General features: G+C 38.4%; 1 protein-coding gene across 3 annotated transcripts in view; it reads right to left on the bottom strand.

Annotated features, from left to right (window-relative positions):
* The window catches only part of Zip102B (Zinc/iron regulated transporter-related protein 102B), a 570,902-nt gene that overhangs the window by 247,168 nt on the left and 304,657 nt on the right, over positions 1-19,077 (bottom strand). Inside the window, exon 8 of one of the 3 annotated variants that reach the window (XM_076173608.1) lies at positions 1,461-3,771. The exons of the other annotated variants lie outside the window; for them this stretch is intronic. Coding sequence (XP_076029723.1) covers positions 3,565-3,771 — 207 coding nt within the window. The 3' untranslated portion in view covers positions 1,461-3,564. Of the gene's footprint in view, positions 1-1,460; positions 3,772-19,077 lie in introns of those variants that run through there. 3 annotated transcript variants of the gene reach the window in all.

The raw sequence follows: 19,077 nt of genomic DNA, 5'->3' as shown, positions 1-19,077 counted from the left end.
ACACTTTATAAAATGCCATGGCTCTTTATGTACTTGATCAGGAAGGTAGTCAGGTAGTAGTGTAGTATGGTGATGGAGAAATATGAGAACAAGGCAGCATGATTGAGGAAATGTCAGAATAATGGTTGTATGATGGGGCAAGTGTGACAGGTATGGTAACATGGTAACAAAAAAATATGTCTGGTAGCATGGTAGTTCAGTACCTACATGTCCTTAGTAGGGTAGCATATACAGCAGGAAATAGATGAGGTATGGTGGGATGAAAATATGAATGATGATAATGAGCTAACACCAGTGACAATATTGTGAAAGAATCCACATTCAGTGAACCTGAAATATGGAGCTGGATAGGGACTGATACTTATGTGGTAGAAGTATGTTGAATGAGACTGAAAAAAATAGTAGTGTCCATCAAACATCTGTCTTAGGTTCTTGCAGGAGGTTCACAATATCAATGGTCCTTGGTTGGTCCACACACCTCTAGAAGAAATAACTACTATTTGTCTTGTGAGAATGTAAAGCAATATATGATTACATATTCTAAGTCTTCTTTGAAGTGTATGCAGCTAAGACATGTGAGGTCTGAAGCATAGATAATTCTGTGTTGGTATGGTTTTGGTTTTGGTGTTAGTGACCTAGTCTGAGGCAAGCTATTGTAACTTCTATGTGCCCTGGAAGTGTTATTTCTTCTCATTACATTGTAGATGCTTTGAAATAGTAGCAGAGTGGAGACCAAAAATGGTACTGGTGTTATAGTTTGAGTTATAGCATGTGTGTATGAGTATGAGTTATAGTATGAGCTGTGTTCATGGGGAGATGATATTTAATCAACATCAGTATAACGACATGGGGACACTTCTAATTCCGTGAAGTGGGACTGCTAAGAAACAACTGTTGTGTGGTGTTAATCTAATCATAGTAGCATTTTCATGCAACATGAAGAAACAACAAGATAATCCTGGAAAAATAGTTTCTTCATAGCTCTTACAACTTATACATCATTACCCACAAAGAAGGAAGCTTGTTGACCAAGTGAGTTAGGGTGCTGTTCTTGCAATGAAAGTTAAGACGATGGTGGTTCAAACCATTCCACCAGCAAGTTGAACTAAGGTCATGGTTTATTAAATTCCATGCTATAAAGTCCTCTGTAAGGGGCTCCATCCTAACCTCTGGATAGGGGGAGTTTGTGATGCAAAACGAAATCATCCAATCATCATCACCAACAAAGAAAGGTGGCTGGGCATAGGGAAGGTAGTGAGAAGCCCACATATGGGGAAGGGACATCTATTATACTTCCCCCAAACTTCCCTAACCCACACCTAACACCTCATTTCATGGTCCCATTATGATCTTTGATAATGGCACAATACTGTCCCCAAGGATAGAATTGATAGTGAATTATCAGTAATGAAATATAACCATCCCCTTCACTTTTTCATGCTTAAACCTTATGGAAATTGTTCCACCCTTTTTTGTGGCAAGAGAGAAAAACAAGATTCTGTATGTTGGTACATAGATATACCAAATGGCCTCTTCCACCTTATTAGAGGGGATGACTGGAACAAAGTCTACACCCATCCTAAACCCATTTGTTGTCCCATCTTAGCACCTCATGCCAAAGATGTTTCATTAAACAATGCCCCCCCTTGATCCATTCATGAAATTTACACAAGACAAGAAAACCATCCCTTCAGGCTGCACTATTTCATCCTTTAACAACCATTCTCCATCCACACCTATATTCTATGCTCTTTCTTCCTTGCTCAAAAGACATTCCTCTTGCATCCAAGTCCCTGCTGTGAAAGACCTGTGCTATATCACATTGCTTTTGACCCATGCAGTTTGGTGGGCAACAGGGATGAAACTTCATCAATGAGGTATTGAGATAGAAGGGGCACTGAATGGGTTTTAATATAATGAATTGGGTATGTGCTTTGACTTGGCTACCCACTTATAAGGGGGAAAAGGGACCCTTCATCTACAAGGAGCTAAGACAGAAACGACAACAAATGGGTTTTGGATGGATGTGGGGTCAGTGAATGGTGTGTGTGTGCCTTGGCTAGACCACCCTCTTTATAAGGGGGAAATGGCCTTTTGGTACAAATGTAAGTATCTATGTACAACAACAGATGTCTACAAGAAGTAAATTCTTCTAAACATCCATCATGGCAAGATGGCAGTGTCCTAGTCTCATATTGCAAGGCCTAAGATTCAAATCCCATAAGAAAAGCAGCTTACTGTAACTGCCAAGATGAATATTTATGTATCTCTCAGTGGAATAACAAAAACTTTTGAGCTTACACATTCATCACAAAATGCCACACCTACACTTAACAGCATGAAACTATCCATCTATCCAATATATTACTCAAATATATACCGGAACCTACTCCCACAACCCAATAACACATCTATACAAAAGCATCCACATACACACAGCAAAAACATCACACAACAGACCAAACACCACCACCTTATGACACACCATCCGACATACATCCAAAAGAGAAAACACTCTCAAGATGCACTACCCACATTAGCTTACCTTCAATAAGGTCACTACCCAGCACTAAGACAATCTGTCTGGAAAAATATCATTGGCCCAAAATAATCATACAATACAGAAGAGGGAAAAAAATATTCTTACACTGCCTAACACAAACACAGTAGAGACAGTATAAATGTTTTTCCTTGAGTGACTAATGGGTCAACCTTGGTACCTTGGGGTCACTGGTCTCCTGCAAGAGAGAACCAAAGCAACTGACTGCTTAAGTCCTAATGTTTGCACTTCTTCATCCAGTGATTCAAGAGCCAGTGCTGATGAATCTTTGAGTTTTACAAGGAGTGCAGCATTAATAGCAAAGTCCAGGTCTAGCCATTATTGATATTGACTCCACAAAGTCCAATGACAGCCCACAGAAAATTATATGTAAAAATTTGTGCTGCCTGTACAATAGTTCTAAAGGTCAAATGAAAATGTCAAATAATGGTTTTGAAAGGGACTCTAGTTGTATTATGACATGATGGCAGTATGTTATATTGTGATATGGTTGCAGTGTTGGTACAACAGGACTGATGATGAATTACAGCAGGTATACATGTTGGTATGATATAGCAAGTTATCATTATGGCATTGTAATATATAATAGCTGTAGAGGTAGCAATTACCTCAGTAAAGTAATGGAATGGTGGATTTCTTCATGCAGTAGTTCCAGTGATGCTACTACTGTACAGTTTTTAAAATACTGTCATGTGTTAATGTTTTTAATACTAATAAAGTGATGTCAAAATGGCTTGGAACCAGGGTAGTATCCTGATGCTATATTCCATCTTAGTCAACTTGACAAAAAGGCTCCATTTCCCACAAACACCAACAAATCAAGGTGTAATACAACTGTGGTGAAGTAGTCTGGTGGCAAACTGAAGATGATTCTATTTTCTTGGGAAGGTGTTGGTGTCAAAGAAAGAAATTGTGTTAGTGGTGATGAAGAAAAGATGCTGTTCAAATGAGAACTGATACTGATGAATATGAAGGAGTTTCAAGGTCACATGATAGCAGTGATGTTAATGATGATGTCCAATAGCAAGGAACAAAGGTAGAATTGAGCCGCAGACCAAGGCAAGGAGTTGTTTACGAGAAAACTGCCCGCCTCCATCATGGCCAGTGAGTTCAGGCAGGACATGGACGGTGGACACATACAGGAAGGTTCCAGCACTGAAGAGCATAGCCACACCTGTGTTGTGTGCTGATGAAAAGGACTCAGAGCCACTCTGCAAAATAAAATAATATCATCTATTACCAGAACATATAAAACAAGTGAGAGGTGTACAACTGTAACTCAACTGATTTTTCTTGATAGTGGAGTTGAGCATACAGTACATATGATATGTACTGATGTATTGTACGTACTATCACTCCCTCTTACGTTAAGGGGATACATATACCTACTTGCATTTCTTCAAAGCAGATGCAGTTGGGTCCAAACTGTTGGAGGAGAAAGTATCCCCCTCCCCAAATTTAAGGGGTGGATCACTACCACCAGATATCTTTAAATGTGCATGAGTGTTGTCAGGTTGTGGGCTGGGAGAGTATTCTTGTTGAGGGTGTATGGATGATTCTTAGTTAGGGGGAGGGGAAGTCTAAGGGTGTATCATGAGGGCAGTGGTATTTTTGATGGGTGAGAGTTTGGAGAAAGAGGGGGTTGGGGGATGTTCGATTCTGGAAATAAAGAGCTTAAGGGAATGTCGCATTGCTTTATAGAGTAGGTGAAATTAGATTTTCAAATATGTATTTACTGAACTTGGGTATAATTACCCATTACATTAGTGTATAATTCCTCAGGGTATTGTGTTTCTCCCATGTATAAGGCATAGTGAAGATTTAGTGAAGATATAGTGAGCTCTAGTGAAGCTCTAATTACTTAATGGAAAATCCTTCCACATCATTCAACTTGGTATGAAATGAAAGCTTAGAGTCTGGGGAACAAAAACTATTGAATATATTTGATCAAACTGATACCTTTGATTTTTTATTAATTTGTTTCTCTAAATAATTAAAAAATGCTGCAAAATTCAGGTTTCATAAAAAAGAAGAATCTTTTATTTCTTACTGTAGAAAATAAAGAGCTCGTTTTCTTTCAAATTAAACAAAAATTACAAAAATCCTTAAAGAACAACCAAAGATATTACAACAGAAAGAATAAAAACAAACTTTACAGGACAGGGGATTTAAATTTTCTCGACCATTTATTTGATGGTTGTGATGTATAGCAATTCTCCAATTTCCTCTTTGCTGATGAGGTGTGAGGTGAGGGTGAGTGGTGTGGCATGGGTGGGGGTGTAAGATGGGTGTGGCCACTTCACTCCCTTGTTTCTTGTTAATTTTTCCATGATCACAGCAACAATACAGGGTGAGGAATCAAAATTGTTGCATACGGTGAGAGCACCAGGAGCGACATCACCTTACTTTGACCTTTTCAAGAGTAATGGTGTCCTGTCCACTTTGTGGGGTATGCTGGTGGAAGGAGTTGCCAAATATTTCCATAAGCACAATTCTGTAGCAAAAAACGAAATAGCTATAGGAATGTTGACGCTATTTCAATATATAGAATGTTTTTTATGCAACAGGGTTGCCAGAGGTTGCCAATATTTTATCTATCTTATGCTGTATGAAAAAATAGAAACGAAATACAATTGTATGATTTTGTACAAGTGTTACCACCATCATAGAGATTCTTTTAAAATGTTTACCTAAAATTTGCTCATGTACCAGAATTTTTTTAATGATTGCTGGTGACGCTCCCTTAAGGTTGACCTCTAATCATTCATTTCAACTGGGTCTAGGGACATTGAGAGGTCTATGGAACTAGGGTGAGAGCACATAACTGGGCCATGTAGGTCTGTTATGCTCTTTGTTGAGGGCATTCTTGTAGATCTGGGGTATGGGGTCAGTGCAGGAATGGGATGTATTTCTGCTTGGAACTCACACTGGCACTGCAAGCTCTAGTAGAGAGGGAGGACGTGGAGGAAATATTTTTGGAGCTCAGGATTGGGTTGCCTTGGTAGTGCTTTTGGGGTAGGAAGGATACTGGAGTGGCATTTCTTGTATTTACTTAGTTGTATTATATGGGAAGAGGAGCTATGCTCGTAGTTTGTTCTTAAATTATTGTATGGTGTTTGCACACACTATTGTTTCATCCAATTTATTCCAGACATCCACCACTCTGTGTGGAAAACTGCTTTTTTCAGATTTCTTCTATAACTATCCTTTTCGAGTTTCTTCTCATGTCCTCTTTTCTTTTATCTCACTTTAACAAGTCTTCTCAGTTAAGGACTTCCATGCCTTTCATGATTCTGTAAATGGCCAATAGATCATCTCTTTCTCTTCCATGTTTTAAGGTTGGTAGTTCCAGTTTAGGCAATCTTTGCTCGAATGTCAAATTTGCTCTTTGGATTCTTTCTATTATTATTTTTTTTTTTGTTCTGGGAGTCCATAGTGTTGCCGCATACTCCAATCTTGGTCTTATCAGTGTGATTAGTATTCTTTTTTACCATTTCCTCATCCAAGTAATTAAAAGAATTATATGAGAGGTACAAAGTAAAGAGAAGTAAAGCACATGATAATGGAGGCAAAGAGGAGAGCAGATATGAAATGGGGTAAGAGTATGACAGAAAATTTTGAAAGTAATAAAAAAAAATTGGAAGGAAATTAGGAGAGGAAGAGGAGGAGAATCAAGTAGAGAAGAAAAGGTAAAAGGTGCAGATGGAAAGATGATAATTGAAGAGAAGGTAGTGAGAGGAAGGTGGGCAGAGTATTTTAGGGAGTTGCTAAATGTAAAGGAGGATAGGGAGGGAAAGGTAGTTGTAGTCAGAAAAACAAAGAAAATGACCATGATGCGTGAGGAAAATGGAGGAGAAATAAGAAAAGATGAAATGAAAGCATCTATTAAGATGATGAGAGCAGGTAAGGCACCTGGGTTGGATGGATGCCATGCAGAATGTCTGAAGAAAGGAGGTACAGTGATGGTGGACTGGCTGGTGAGGTTATTTAATATTTGTTTAAGAGTAGAGTGCCAGAGGACTGGAGGAGTGCCTGTATAATTCCACTTTACAAGGGAAAAGGGGACAAGTGTGAGTGTAGTAGTTCAGAGGTATCAGTTTGTTAAGTGTAGTTTGGAAGGCTTATGGTAGTAGAAGCGCAATTTAACGAACTTATTCAGCCAAGGTCCAGTCTGCTGAATTGAATTTTCCGCCAAATTGGAGGTCGTTTTCGATCCCCTATTTAGCGGAATTTTCCGCTAGCTTAAGCTTATTTCCGCTAACTCTGGTTCGGTATTTGACTCCCTATGTAGCGGAATTTTCTGCTATATTGAGGTTATTTTGCTAAATCCTCTCAGTCATTTTCTCATATACATTATTTTGTTTTCCTATTATACCGTCTATTTCTACTTGAATATATTTCTGCTACAATTATACTTTATACATATACTGAATTATACATTATTGTATATATATTATAGTACGTATGTATATATACCTCCAAAATACTAAATTATCAATTTTTCCTTGACTCCACCACCACAATCTGGTAACATCTGGTAACACTGGACTCTGAGACATGCATGTGGCCAGTTGACGGAAAATGCTCAACTTAGAGGACCGTTCACGCTAAATTGAGCTATTTTCGTAGACGCGTCTGGCCAGCTAGCGGAAAATGGTCAACTTAGCGGACAATTTCTGCTAAGTTGAGCATTTTTGTTATTGCTATTTGCAGTTCGCTAATTTGAGCTTCCGCTAAATTGAGATCCGTTAAATCGGGCTTCTACTGTATCTTGATTGAGAGGATTTGGAGAGAAACGAAGGGAGTAATTGGTGGGGAACAGTGTTAGTACAGCGGATCATGGAAACCATTGTGCACTTCATAGTAAAAGCATCAAATTTGGGATGTATATACTTTAGGACATGCTGATTAATATTAGAAATGGAGGCATTGCAAAAAATGCGAATTTCCAAGATGGCCACCAAATCAAATATGGCTGCCAGGGAGTTGGTAAAATCACCACAATGTTACATTTATTGTGGCATAAGCCAAGGTGAACTAGCAGCAAATGCATGCAATTTGGTGCAATGATATTATACAATGTGCCAATTAATATATATTATACTAAGATAAAGTTTTGTTTAAGTGTAGATCTTACATTTACTTCTGGTGTTAAACGCAGAATTTTGCACAGGTTGTAATGACGCATCCTATGCTTTTCTTTCAGGTACTAATGAGTTTTTTTTTTTTAAGGATCTTCTGTACTGGAGCCATTGATAATATCGATCATAATCCGAGCTCCTTGACATCACATGGTTCCTTTCATGGAACTGGAATTTCTATATTCCAGTATCCCACTATCAAACAAACAGGAGATCCATGCCAAATGCAGCGGCAGGAATTGCCGAGACCTAAGAAGAAATCTGTCTCAGAGCTGCCAGAGTTCTATGCAAATGTTCCTCCTGCAGTGTCACAGAAGAAACCTCTTGTACCACCACTACTCGATGGTTTTGTTCCTCTAGTTGAAAACAACTGCTTCAACAAGCCAAAGAAGAGGAACTTAAGTGGCTCAATTATGTGCAAGAGGCGGTATCAAATCAAATAACACCCTCTGATGTGTCTTGGGGAGCATACCACTCACTGAATCTGATCCATGACTCTGATAGGCTCGGATCAGTCACGTCACTCCTCCCTTTGTTCAGTGAACAAGCGAAGTCTGTAGCTATGATCAAACATTGTATGAACATGGTCCGCAGGGCTACTGAGTATCTCAATCCAGGTCAGACCTGTATATTTGCTGTAGATCAACTGCTATTCTCAGTTGCTAAAGAAGTTCAGTGGCAATTTCCAGATCAGCATGGTGAGTCCTCCTTTGTAATCATGATGGGTGGTCTCCACATTGAAATGGCATACTTGAAAGCAGTAGGTCAGTGGTTGGAAGGCAGTGGCTGGACAGACTCACTTGTTGATGCAGGACTTGTTGGATCAGGCACAGCAGATTCGTTTTTGAAAGCTGCACATGTCACTCGTACAAGAAGAGCTCACAAAGTCACAGCATGTGCTCTGCAGATGTTGCTCACTCAGAGTTATCAGGGTTACCTGAGCGACCTCCCGGGGAGAGAAGAGCCATGCAGCATGGAATCTTGGTGTATCAATCAGGCAGACCGTCATCCCACCTTCAAGTACTGGTCTTTTGTATTAGAGATGGAACTCACCTTGCTCTTGTTTGTCAGGTCATTGCGATAGGGAAATTTTGAACTCTACCTTCAGTCTCTAATCCAGATGGCTCCTTGTTTTTTTGCTCTTGACCATCACAACTATTCACGGTGGCTGCCCATTCACATCAGGGATATGACCAACCTCCACACCACTCATCCAGACATATTACGACAGTTCAAGCAAGGAAACTTCATGGTCTGGAAGACATGTAATTGATTTTCAGGAATGTCAATTGATCAAGCGCATGAGCAAAATAATGCTCTGGTAAAGGGTGAGGGCGGAGCCATTGGGCTCACAGAAAATGCTGCTGCTTTGAGAAGGTGGTCTGTAGGTGGACCCGAAATGGCTAGAGTGATTGTAGATTTTGAAAGCACCATCGACTGCATTTCTTCTACAAGAACACAGTTCCAGCATCACGAGGAACATGAGAAAGTCCAATCAACGTTTGTGTCAGACGTCAAGAAACTTGCTCAGAGTATTCAGAAGGGTGGAAATCCTTTCGACGATGAAACTTCAGAACTGGTTGTTCTCTTTTCAGGAGACATCATTGACAACTCTGTGACAGAGACACTCTACCAGATTAACCAATCTGGCATTGAGCAGTACAACACATTTGTCAATGAGAGAATCATCAACAGATCAAAACCGTTGTCAGATCCAATTAAGAGGAACAACTTTCCGCTGATCTCAAGGCCTACAGTTAAGAAAAGCACAGTCCCTACTCAAGTATCTTCTTTGAAGCAAGACTGCAACTTATTTGCACGACTCTACATTGCTAGTCAGTCTCGAGAAGGGTCATTGGAGGAATTCTTTTCCCATGAAAATCAAACCTATCCCCCTGCACTTAGTCAGTTTGGAAAACTGCGTCCTTCAAACAAAAGCCTGCTGTTAAATTGCTTGGAAGACCTGGCAATGCCCAGTGATGCTGCTCCTGAGGTTGATGCGGTTATGCTAGATGGTCCTGCTGTTGTACACTTTCTGACTCCACAAAATTGCCGGACCTTTGCTGAGTATGCTTCCAAGATCTTCCTCCCCTTCATCCAAAGAGCACTGACCACGTGCGACAGACTGGACCTTGTATGGGATGTCTATCATCAGGACAGTCTTAAATCTGATGCCAGGGACAAGCGAGGAACTGGTGCAAGACGACGAGTGGCACCAGACAACACAGTTCCAAGAAAGTGGAGTGAATTCCTAAAGAACAGTATGAACAAGACAGAATTGTTCCAGTTTCTGTCTGATACGACTGTGTCCCTTGAGGTTGAAGAGCTTATCGTGGTGACATTAGGCACAAGGGCACTGACCAACAAGGAAGATGTTGCTGTTAATGAAATATCACCTTGTACACATGAGGAAGCCGACACCCGCTTGTTGTTGCACACTGCAAATGCTGTCAGACATGGCTATCAAAAGATCTCCATTAGAACCGTAGATACGGACGTTGTAGTGATGGCCACTGCTCACTTTGCAACCATCAAACCACAAGAATTGTGGATTGACTTTGGAACAGGAAAAACAAGGCGTTTCATTCCTGTACATGAACTAGCCATGACTCTCGGTCCACAGAAGTGCACTGGTCTTCCGCTGTTTCACAGTATTACAGGATGTGACACAGTTTCTGCAATGTATGGTGTAGGCAAGAAAAAGGTCTGGCAACTCTGGCAAACATATGACCGCATCATGATGACATTTGCTAGCCTGTCATCCAACCCTCCACAAGAAATTTCTGACTCGCACTTTGCTGAACTTGAATGTTTTGTTGTATTGTTGTATGACAGAACTTCAGCTAGCACAGAAGTCAATGATGTTCGGCGAGTTCTGTTTACTCAGAAAAGCCGCACGATCGAGAACATCCCACCGACACAAGCAGCCCTTACTCAGCAAGTGCAAAGAGCAGTATACCAAGGTGGGCATATTTGGGGCCAGGCGTTAATAGCTCGACCAGAATATCCTGATCCATCTGCATGGGGATGGAACAAGGAGCAGTCTGGCACAAGTACCATCTGGACACCATTGTGGTCGACCTTGGCTCCAGCTTCTGCAACGTGTATTGAACTGTTGTGTTGCGGTTGCACAAAGGGTTGTCATGGTCGATGCACATGCCGAAGTGCTTCTCTGAAATGCACTGATCTCTGCAAATGTGCAGGTGATTGTTCCAACTGAATGTATAGAAAATTACAGTGGTGCAAACTTTAGTGATGTACTGTATAGGTATATAAGTTATTTTCGCCTATTGCAGTTAGTCTTCTAAGTATAGTGTTTGGCGTATGTAGATGTCGTCTGGTTTTGAGAATTTGGCAGTTTACAGATGTATATACCTGATATCATAGAAAACTTAGGATAAACATTTTGTAATATGATACATTTGGGTGTTCTGTATGGTATTTCATACATTCATGATGTTCCAGGTTGAGAGTTTTCAAACATGTCCAGCTTTTTAAATGTAGCAGTTAGCCTGTATTGATGTTGTGCTTATGTTGTATTGACCTATATTGTAAGAAAATATACCATTTGATGTTCATTGTTTGTAGATATAATGTTTGACTGTTTGTTGTTTGTGTTGCTAAGAATTTTGAATGTAATCCTAGAGTTTTGTGAACTGAACAACACAAATCATCTGACCTGTGTCCTTACATAGAATGGATGGTAGCAACGCCGTGGGACACGGTCAGTCGCTGTTGCCATCTGTTACGATCTTGAAAAAATAAACATATTTCCATGTCAAGCTTATGGAGTACATATGTTTGGTAAAAGAAATGTGTTTTTCTTAATTATAAGTATAATTTCTCAGATATTTATCAGAAAGACATTAAAAATTCGTGTTCCATGAAAAAATCTCGATTTTCGCATGACCGCCATCTTGAAAATGTGCTTTTTTTCAAATGCCTCCATTTCTAAATTTCATTCCTGTTGGATGAAGAATCACCATGCAAAGTCTCTTGCTTTTACTCAAAAGTGCACAATTTGGCCATTTTGTGTGTCTCATCCACTGCACTATGTGGGTTTAGGACAGGCAGGGGTTGCATTGATCAGATTTTTGTGGTAATACAGATATGTGAGATAGCTATAGGAAAAGGTAAGGATGTTTTTTGGGCTTTCATGGATCTGGAAAAGGTTTATGACAGGATAAACTGGAAGGCACTGTGGGAGGTATTGCAGATATATGGGAGGAAAGCTGTTATGAGTAGTCAAGAGTTTTTAGTTTTTACGAGAGTAGTAGAGCTTGTGTTAGGATTAGAAATGGAGAGCGAGTGGTTTGAGGTAAAGGTGGGACTTCATCAGGGATGCGTTATATTGCCCTGGCTGTTCAATTTATACATGGATAGGGTGGTGTGAGAGGTAAATGCAAGGGTAGTGGGTCAGGGATTGGAGATGGTTAAAGAAAATGGAGAAAAGTGGGAGATAAGCCAGTTGTTGTTTGCTGATGACATTGCTTGTAGCAGGATCTGAGGAGGGATTGAGGAAGTTAGTTTGGGAAGGTCTGCAGAAGAAGGAAGTTGAAGATAAATGTGGGTAAAAGTAAGGTGATGAGATGTACAAGGGGAGAAAGTGGCAGTGGACTGGAAGTGAGTATTAACCTCTTCAGTACGGGCCTTAAATCTCGCGGGCAGCAGCCGCTGCCAGCTGTACGACGTGTCGTAATAATACTCGCATCATAAAATATAGTCACCGCTTATATCGATTGTTCTCTCTTTCACCCGTGAATTTTGATAACCATAGAAAATGTGATTAAAGACAGTTTAGAGAGTATGTCATTATTCAGGGGGCAACTACAATAAATATAATCAAGACGCCGATATGGCAGCCTCGCGTATCCACTTGCTCCTCATGCCGCCTACGTATACGGCACCGTATGGAAGGGGTTAAGGGAGAGAGACTGGAGGAAGTGGATAGTTTTAGATACTTGGGTGTGAATGTGCCAGGAAAGGGAGGAGTGGGAGTGGAGGTAGAATGTAGATTGAGAGAAGTGAGTAAAAGCCTTGGAGGATTAAAAAGTGTAATGAGAAATAAACATTTGGGAATGGATGCTAAGAGGAGATTGTATGGAGGAGTGATTGTACCAACAGCAATGTATGGGGCAGAAACATGGAACATAAGAGAGGAAGAGAGAAGGAGTTTGAATGTATTTACCTAGTTGTAATATACGGGAGGGGAGCTATGCTCGTGGTGACCCGTCTTTGTATCTCTCCGCATCAAGTTTTATCTTAAAATCTTGTATAGTGTTTGCACATAATGTTTTGTTGTCTAGTTTGTTCCATGTATTAATCGCTCTGTGTGGGAAACTGTTCCTTTTCAAGTTTTTTCTATAACTATCTATTTTCAGTTTTTTTCCCGTGTCCTCTCGTTTTACCGATGTCCCACACTAACAGATCGTTCCTGTCTAAATCTTCCATTCTTTTCATTATTCTGTAGGTAGTCAGCAAATCTCCTCTTTCTCTTCTTTGTTCCAGAAATGGTAGGTTCAGTTTGAATAGCCTTTGCTCATATGTTAGTTCGGTGAGAGTCGGTGCTAGTTTGGTTGTCACTCTTTGTAATCTTTCTAGTTTCTTAATATTCTTTTTGGTACTGGGTGTCCAAAGTGATGCTGCATACTCAAGTTTTGGTCTTATTAGTGTAGTTAGTATTTTCATTATCATTTCTTCATCCATATAAGTAAATGCCACTTTGATTGACCTCAATAAACTGTAGGTTTCTACGAATATTTAATTTATTTGCTTATCAGGTTTCATGTCCTTTCCAATCATCACTCCAAGATCTTTTTCAGAGTTTGCTTTTTTTTTTCTTCTTCTCCAATTCTGTAATCTTTTGATATTCTGTTTTTACTCTTTCCAAATTCCATTACACTGCATTTCTTTATATTAAATTTCACTTCCCACTTTTGAGTCCAATTCCATAGTGTCCAGATCTTGTTGCAATGAGTTGCAGTCCTCTTCCATTTTCACCTTAACCACTTCACTATGGGACTTAAATCTCGCGGGCAGCAGCCAATGCCAGCCGTACGACGTGTCGTAATAATACTCGCATCATAAAATATAGTCACGGCTTATATCGATCGTTCTCTCTTTCACCCGTGAATTTTGAAAACCACAGAGAATGGGATTAAGAGCAGATTAGGGAGAATGTAAAAACACAGGGGCGACTACAATAAATACAGGTAGTCGTCGACTTACAACCTATGCGACTTACGACTGATCAACTTTACGACCACGAGATGGTGCAATAATATCTAACATTTAATAGAGTAATAGAATTGCAATGTTATGCCTGGCAGTGAAGTACATTACTCCGCACGCTGCGAGATGCGAGTACGATAGTTTTGGCAGGCTGCCGGCAGCGTCAGCATCCCAGCCAGCTAAATATTCTTTCATTTTGTTTGTTTGAAGTAAAATGTTTCCTAATTTTGAATTGCATTTTGTATTTTTGTATGTTTTGCAATTAATAAAATATAACAAACTTGCCTAGGCTAGTTTGTTGTCAATAACAATATGTTCAGTACAGTACTTAAACGAAAAGAATGTTTTGTTGATATAAAAAAAATCCCAATTTTGCCTTACATTTTGTATTTTTATGTTTTGCAATTAATAAAATGAAACTATTTTTTATGCCTAGTCTGTTGTCGATGACAAAATGTTCGGTACAGCATTTTGTATTTTTATGTTTTGCGATTAATAAAATGTAACAGTAAACTTTTTTTGTCCCTAGTCTGTTGTCGATAACAATATTTTCGGTACAGTACGTAAACGAAAAGAATGTGTTTCGAAATATTTTTTTTCCTAATTTTGCTTTACAATGATTTTAATGTAACCAACAAATAAGGATTTGTAGGTCAAAGATGACAGGACTTTATTCAGTATGCATAGGCCTAGGCTACGTTTCCTAACGAAAATGATAAAAAGTTAATGAATACTAAACAACGTAGCTCAAAGATAATAAGATTTTATTCAGTATGCATACAACCTAAAGAAAGTCTGATGGTAAAATAATACAAAGGTTAACAAATACAGTATTAAATATCATAGGTCAAAGATGATAGGATTTTATTCAATATGCTTAGGCCTAGGCTACGTTTCCCAAAGAAAATCAGATGAAATTATAAAAAGGTTAAAAATACTATACAACATAGTTCAAAGATGCTAAGATTATTTCAGTATGCTAAATATACAATATATATATACTGTATATATGTATATATACATATATATATATATATATATATATATATATATAAAGGGTAATATATACTGTATATATATATATATATATAGACCGACTTGCATCCAGATCGACTTACGACCTGTCTGTCGGAACGGAACTCGGTCGTAAGTCGACGACCACCTGTATAATCAAGACGCCGATATGGCAGCGTCGCGAATCCACTTGCTCCTCATGTGGCCTATGTGTGCGGCACCGTATGGAAGGGGTTAAGTAATTTTGCATCATCTGCAAAAAAATTCATATAGCATTCCACGCCTTCATTCATGTCATTAATGTATACGGCAAACATGATCGGGGCCAGTACCGATCCTTGCGGGACACTGCTTTTTACTTCTTCCCAGTTAGAGAATTTTTCTCTAATTACAACTCTCATTTTCCTCCTGATCAGGAAGTCTTTCATCCATTCCAATAATTTTCCTCTGATGCCACCCTTTGATTCTATCTTATTTATTAATTTCCTATGAGGTATCTTATCAAATGCCTTTTGCTGGTCCAGAAAAGCACAGTCCGCCCATCCATCTCTTTCTTGTATTATGTCTACTAATCTTGAGTAAAAGCAGATCAGATTTGTTGTACATGATCTCCCTTGTCTGAATCCAGATTGATTTGGGTTCAGTATAGATTTTTCTTCCAGGTATTTAACCCATCTGTTTTTGACAACTCTTTCACAAATTTTTGCTATTGTGCTTGTTAGTGAGACCGGTCTGTAGTTAGATGGATCTCCTTTATCACTTCCCTTATAAATTGGTACAATGTTTGCCTTTTTCCAGTCCAATGGTACTTTTCCTTCTTTAGGTGAGGATTTAATTATATTATATATTTTGTCAGTTAATTCTTCCATACATTCCTTCAGTATCCAGTTTGCAATTCCGTCTGGGCCATGTGATTTTCTGACACTGATTTCTTTTTGTGTTACGTTTATTTCTTTCATTGCTGGGGATAATTCTCTCTCTATCTACACTGTTAGGCGAGTTTTCTATTGTGAATACTGATCTGAAGTGGTTGTTCATAATTTCAGCCATTTCCAGTTCTGTATATTCCTTTTTATCTTGGTGCAGTTTTTCTATTTCTTGTTTGTTTTTCAGTTTTCCATTTACATATTTGTAAAATAGTTTGGGTTCTTCCTTACATTTGTCTATTATCTTTTTTTCATAATTCCTCTTTACATCTCTGCGTATTTTTACATATTCGTTTCTTAGTTTGATGTACGTTTGCCATTTGCTTTGTTTCTTATCTCTTTTCCACTTTTTCCAAGCTTTGTCTCATTTTTCTTCAGCTTCACTACATCTTTTGTTGTACCAGCTCTTTATGTATGCCTTTTCCATTTTTTGTTGTGGTACATATTTGTTCACTCCTTCATTATAAATTTCTTTTAATATGTTCCATTTTTCTTCTATCCCTGTATCTTCGTTTTGGAATTTTTCCCAGTTTGCATTGCGAAAGAATGTTTTAAGTTTCTCAAAGTTTGTTTTGTTATACATAGGTCTTCCTATTCTATGTTTATCATTTTTGCTTTGGTCCATTTGTTCTTTCAATTCCATTTCTATTAGTACGTGGTCACTTTTTCCTATCGGAGTTTTATAATCAATTTTTTCAATAATCTCAGGTTCTGTCGTAAGTACAGGTACTCCTTGTTTAACGACGACAATTGGGACCAGCGCGCCGTCGTTAACCGAATTGGTCGTTAAGCGAAAGTGTATACATATACGTACATGTACTGTATGTACAATGTCTAGCAATACATGTATCTTTATTTTAGTGTATTTTCCCTCTTTTATACAGTACTTTAAAGCTTTACTGTTTATTTACGGTGGTTAGGTTCCTGAAATTACCATATATGACCAAATCCGCGTATGCTGACATTCCATATTGAATACCGGGGTATTTTTTTAGTTTCAACCATGGGCGCAATATAGCAATAGAAAATTAATTATTAATTTTGTAAATTAAAATGTATCAACGTAATATGCAATTTTGTGGGCGGAAATGAAAGTAAAAAATATCATGCTACAAGAAAATATGCTAATGAACGAAGTCGGTAGCATAGGATCGGGACGCCATCTTCTCGTCTGCCAAAGTCTCTCACGAGGACGAGCCGGATGACATTTAATTTGCAGGTAATGATTTATCAAACACAGGTTAGGTTAGTTTAGTTTAGGTTAGACGGATTTATCATCCTTTCATTTCTTCGACATCGGCATCTATCATAACTAACATGGTGTACCATTCGTCCGACATGACTTCGTTACTTACGAAATTTGTTTTAGCACCTTTTTTTTCCGCTCACAAAATTGCATATTACGTTGATACATTATAATTTACAAAATTAATAATTAATTTTCTATTGCTATATTGCGCCCATGGTCGAAACTAAAAATTTACCACTACCGGTATATACTGTACCCCAGGTAGTTTTTTCAGCTTGCAGGATGGTAATGTAGACCTAAGCTTCAGAACACTTTACCTCACAGGTAATATCCACCGTACAAGTTCATTTATAACATCATACAAATTTGCCTCAGCCAACTTAATTATCGTACACGACGTCGTAACTTTGGGAGATTTACGTTAAATGAATGTCATAAAGCCCGTCGTTACTCCAAGTTGTCGTTAACCGAGTAGGTCGTTAAACGAGGAGTACCTGTATTAAGTCCAATTTTGAGGGTTCTTCATTTCCTATGTATCTAGTATTTTCTTTAATCCATTGGGTCATTGTGTATTCAATGGTCAAGTCAAGGAGTACATTGCCCCAGCGTTTCTCTCCCCCCTTCACTGTCATTTCTTCCCAGCATATTTCTTTTGAATTTAAATTAACCCATAATTACTGTATTTCCTCCATCTTTCAGTGTTTCAATTAATTCATCTTTTGTATCTTCTAGTAACTCGGAGTGATCCCTTTCTGTCCAGGCTTGTGTTTTAGGAGGTACATATACCACTGCAAATTTTCTTTTCTTCATTTGTTTACCTTCGACTTGTACTATAATTGATTCTACATTGTTTTCTCCTACAGTTATTTTAGTTACAATCAAATCTTTCTTGGTCAATATTAGAACTCCTCCGCCCTGTTTGTTCTTTCTATTCTTTGTCCAACATTTGTATACACCTTGTTCCACAGTGTGGGGTGTTAGGGTGTACTTTAATTTGGTTTCTACAATTCCCATTATGTCTGGTTCTTCTAAGACTAGATAATCGTTTAATTCATTTATTCCTGAGATTATTCCATCTATATTTGTATACGCTATTTTTAGTTTCTTTTCTCCTCCTCCCCTTCTGTCTTCTTTGTTTCCATTTTCCCTATATATCTTTTTCTCAGCCTCATGTCTATCACTCTCCAAAAAAACTCCTTTTCTTTTTCAGTTCTATTCTCATTCTTTTCATTCGTCTCATTCCAAAGTTTTTTCTTTCTCACTCATTTCTTTTTTTATCCATATATTTTTGTACTGTTCGCTATTTGCTAATCTTATTGTTCTAGATAATATTTCTTCTGCGCTTGATTGAGATCCAAGTTTAACTTTTAGTGGTCTATATTGTTTATCTTTAGAGTACCTGCCCATTCTATGGGTTTCCTCAATTTCTCGGTCCCAGCCTAACTCATCTGTTTGTAACTCTTTTAGTATTTCTTTGGCAATCTCTTTTTCTTCCTTTTCCTTCTGATATCTTGGTACATTGTCCTAATCTTTAATGCCATAGATTACTATACACCTTTTTCTATCCACTGTGTCCCTAACTAGGTTACTTTTCTCTTTAATAATCTGAATTACAGTTTCTTTGATATTATCTTTTACTTGTTGTTCCATTATTATCTTTAGGGGTATTTCTTTACTTTCCTGTTCAATTTTCCACTGTTTTTTGACTTCCTGTAGGTCTCCTTGATTTTTTCTTCCACCTTTTCAGTCACTTCCTTCATTTGACTTTTAATTTCTCGTTTCAGAGCCTCGTTCCTACTATTATCCTCACTTTTCAGCCTCTCGTTATCACCCTTAAGCTGTTTTAATTCCCTTTTCAACTCATCTATCTCCCTATTGTTCTCTTCGTTAGCTTTTCTTAGGTTTGATACTTCCTGGTACATTATCTTGTATTCGCTTTTAAGCTCTAATAATTCA

The sequence above is a fragment of the Oratosquilla oratoria genome, chromosome 1, assembly GCF_046742065.1.
Source record: "Oratosquilla oratoria isolate Oo_2021 chromosome 1, ASM4674206v1, whole genome shotgun sequence".
Lineage (NCBI taxonomy): Eukaryota > Metazoa > Arthropoda > Malacostraca > Stomatopoda > Squillidae > Oratosquilla > Oratosquilla oratoria.
Note: the sequence above shows the minus strand (reverse complement) of the source record. Positions and strands in the feature narration are given on the sequence as shown.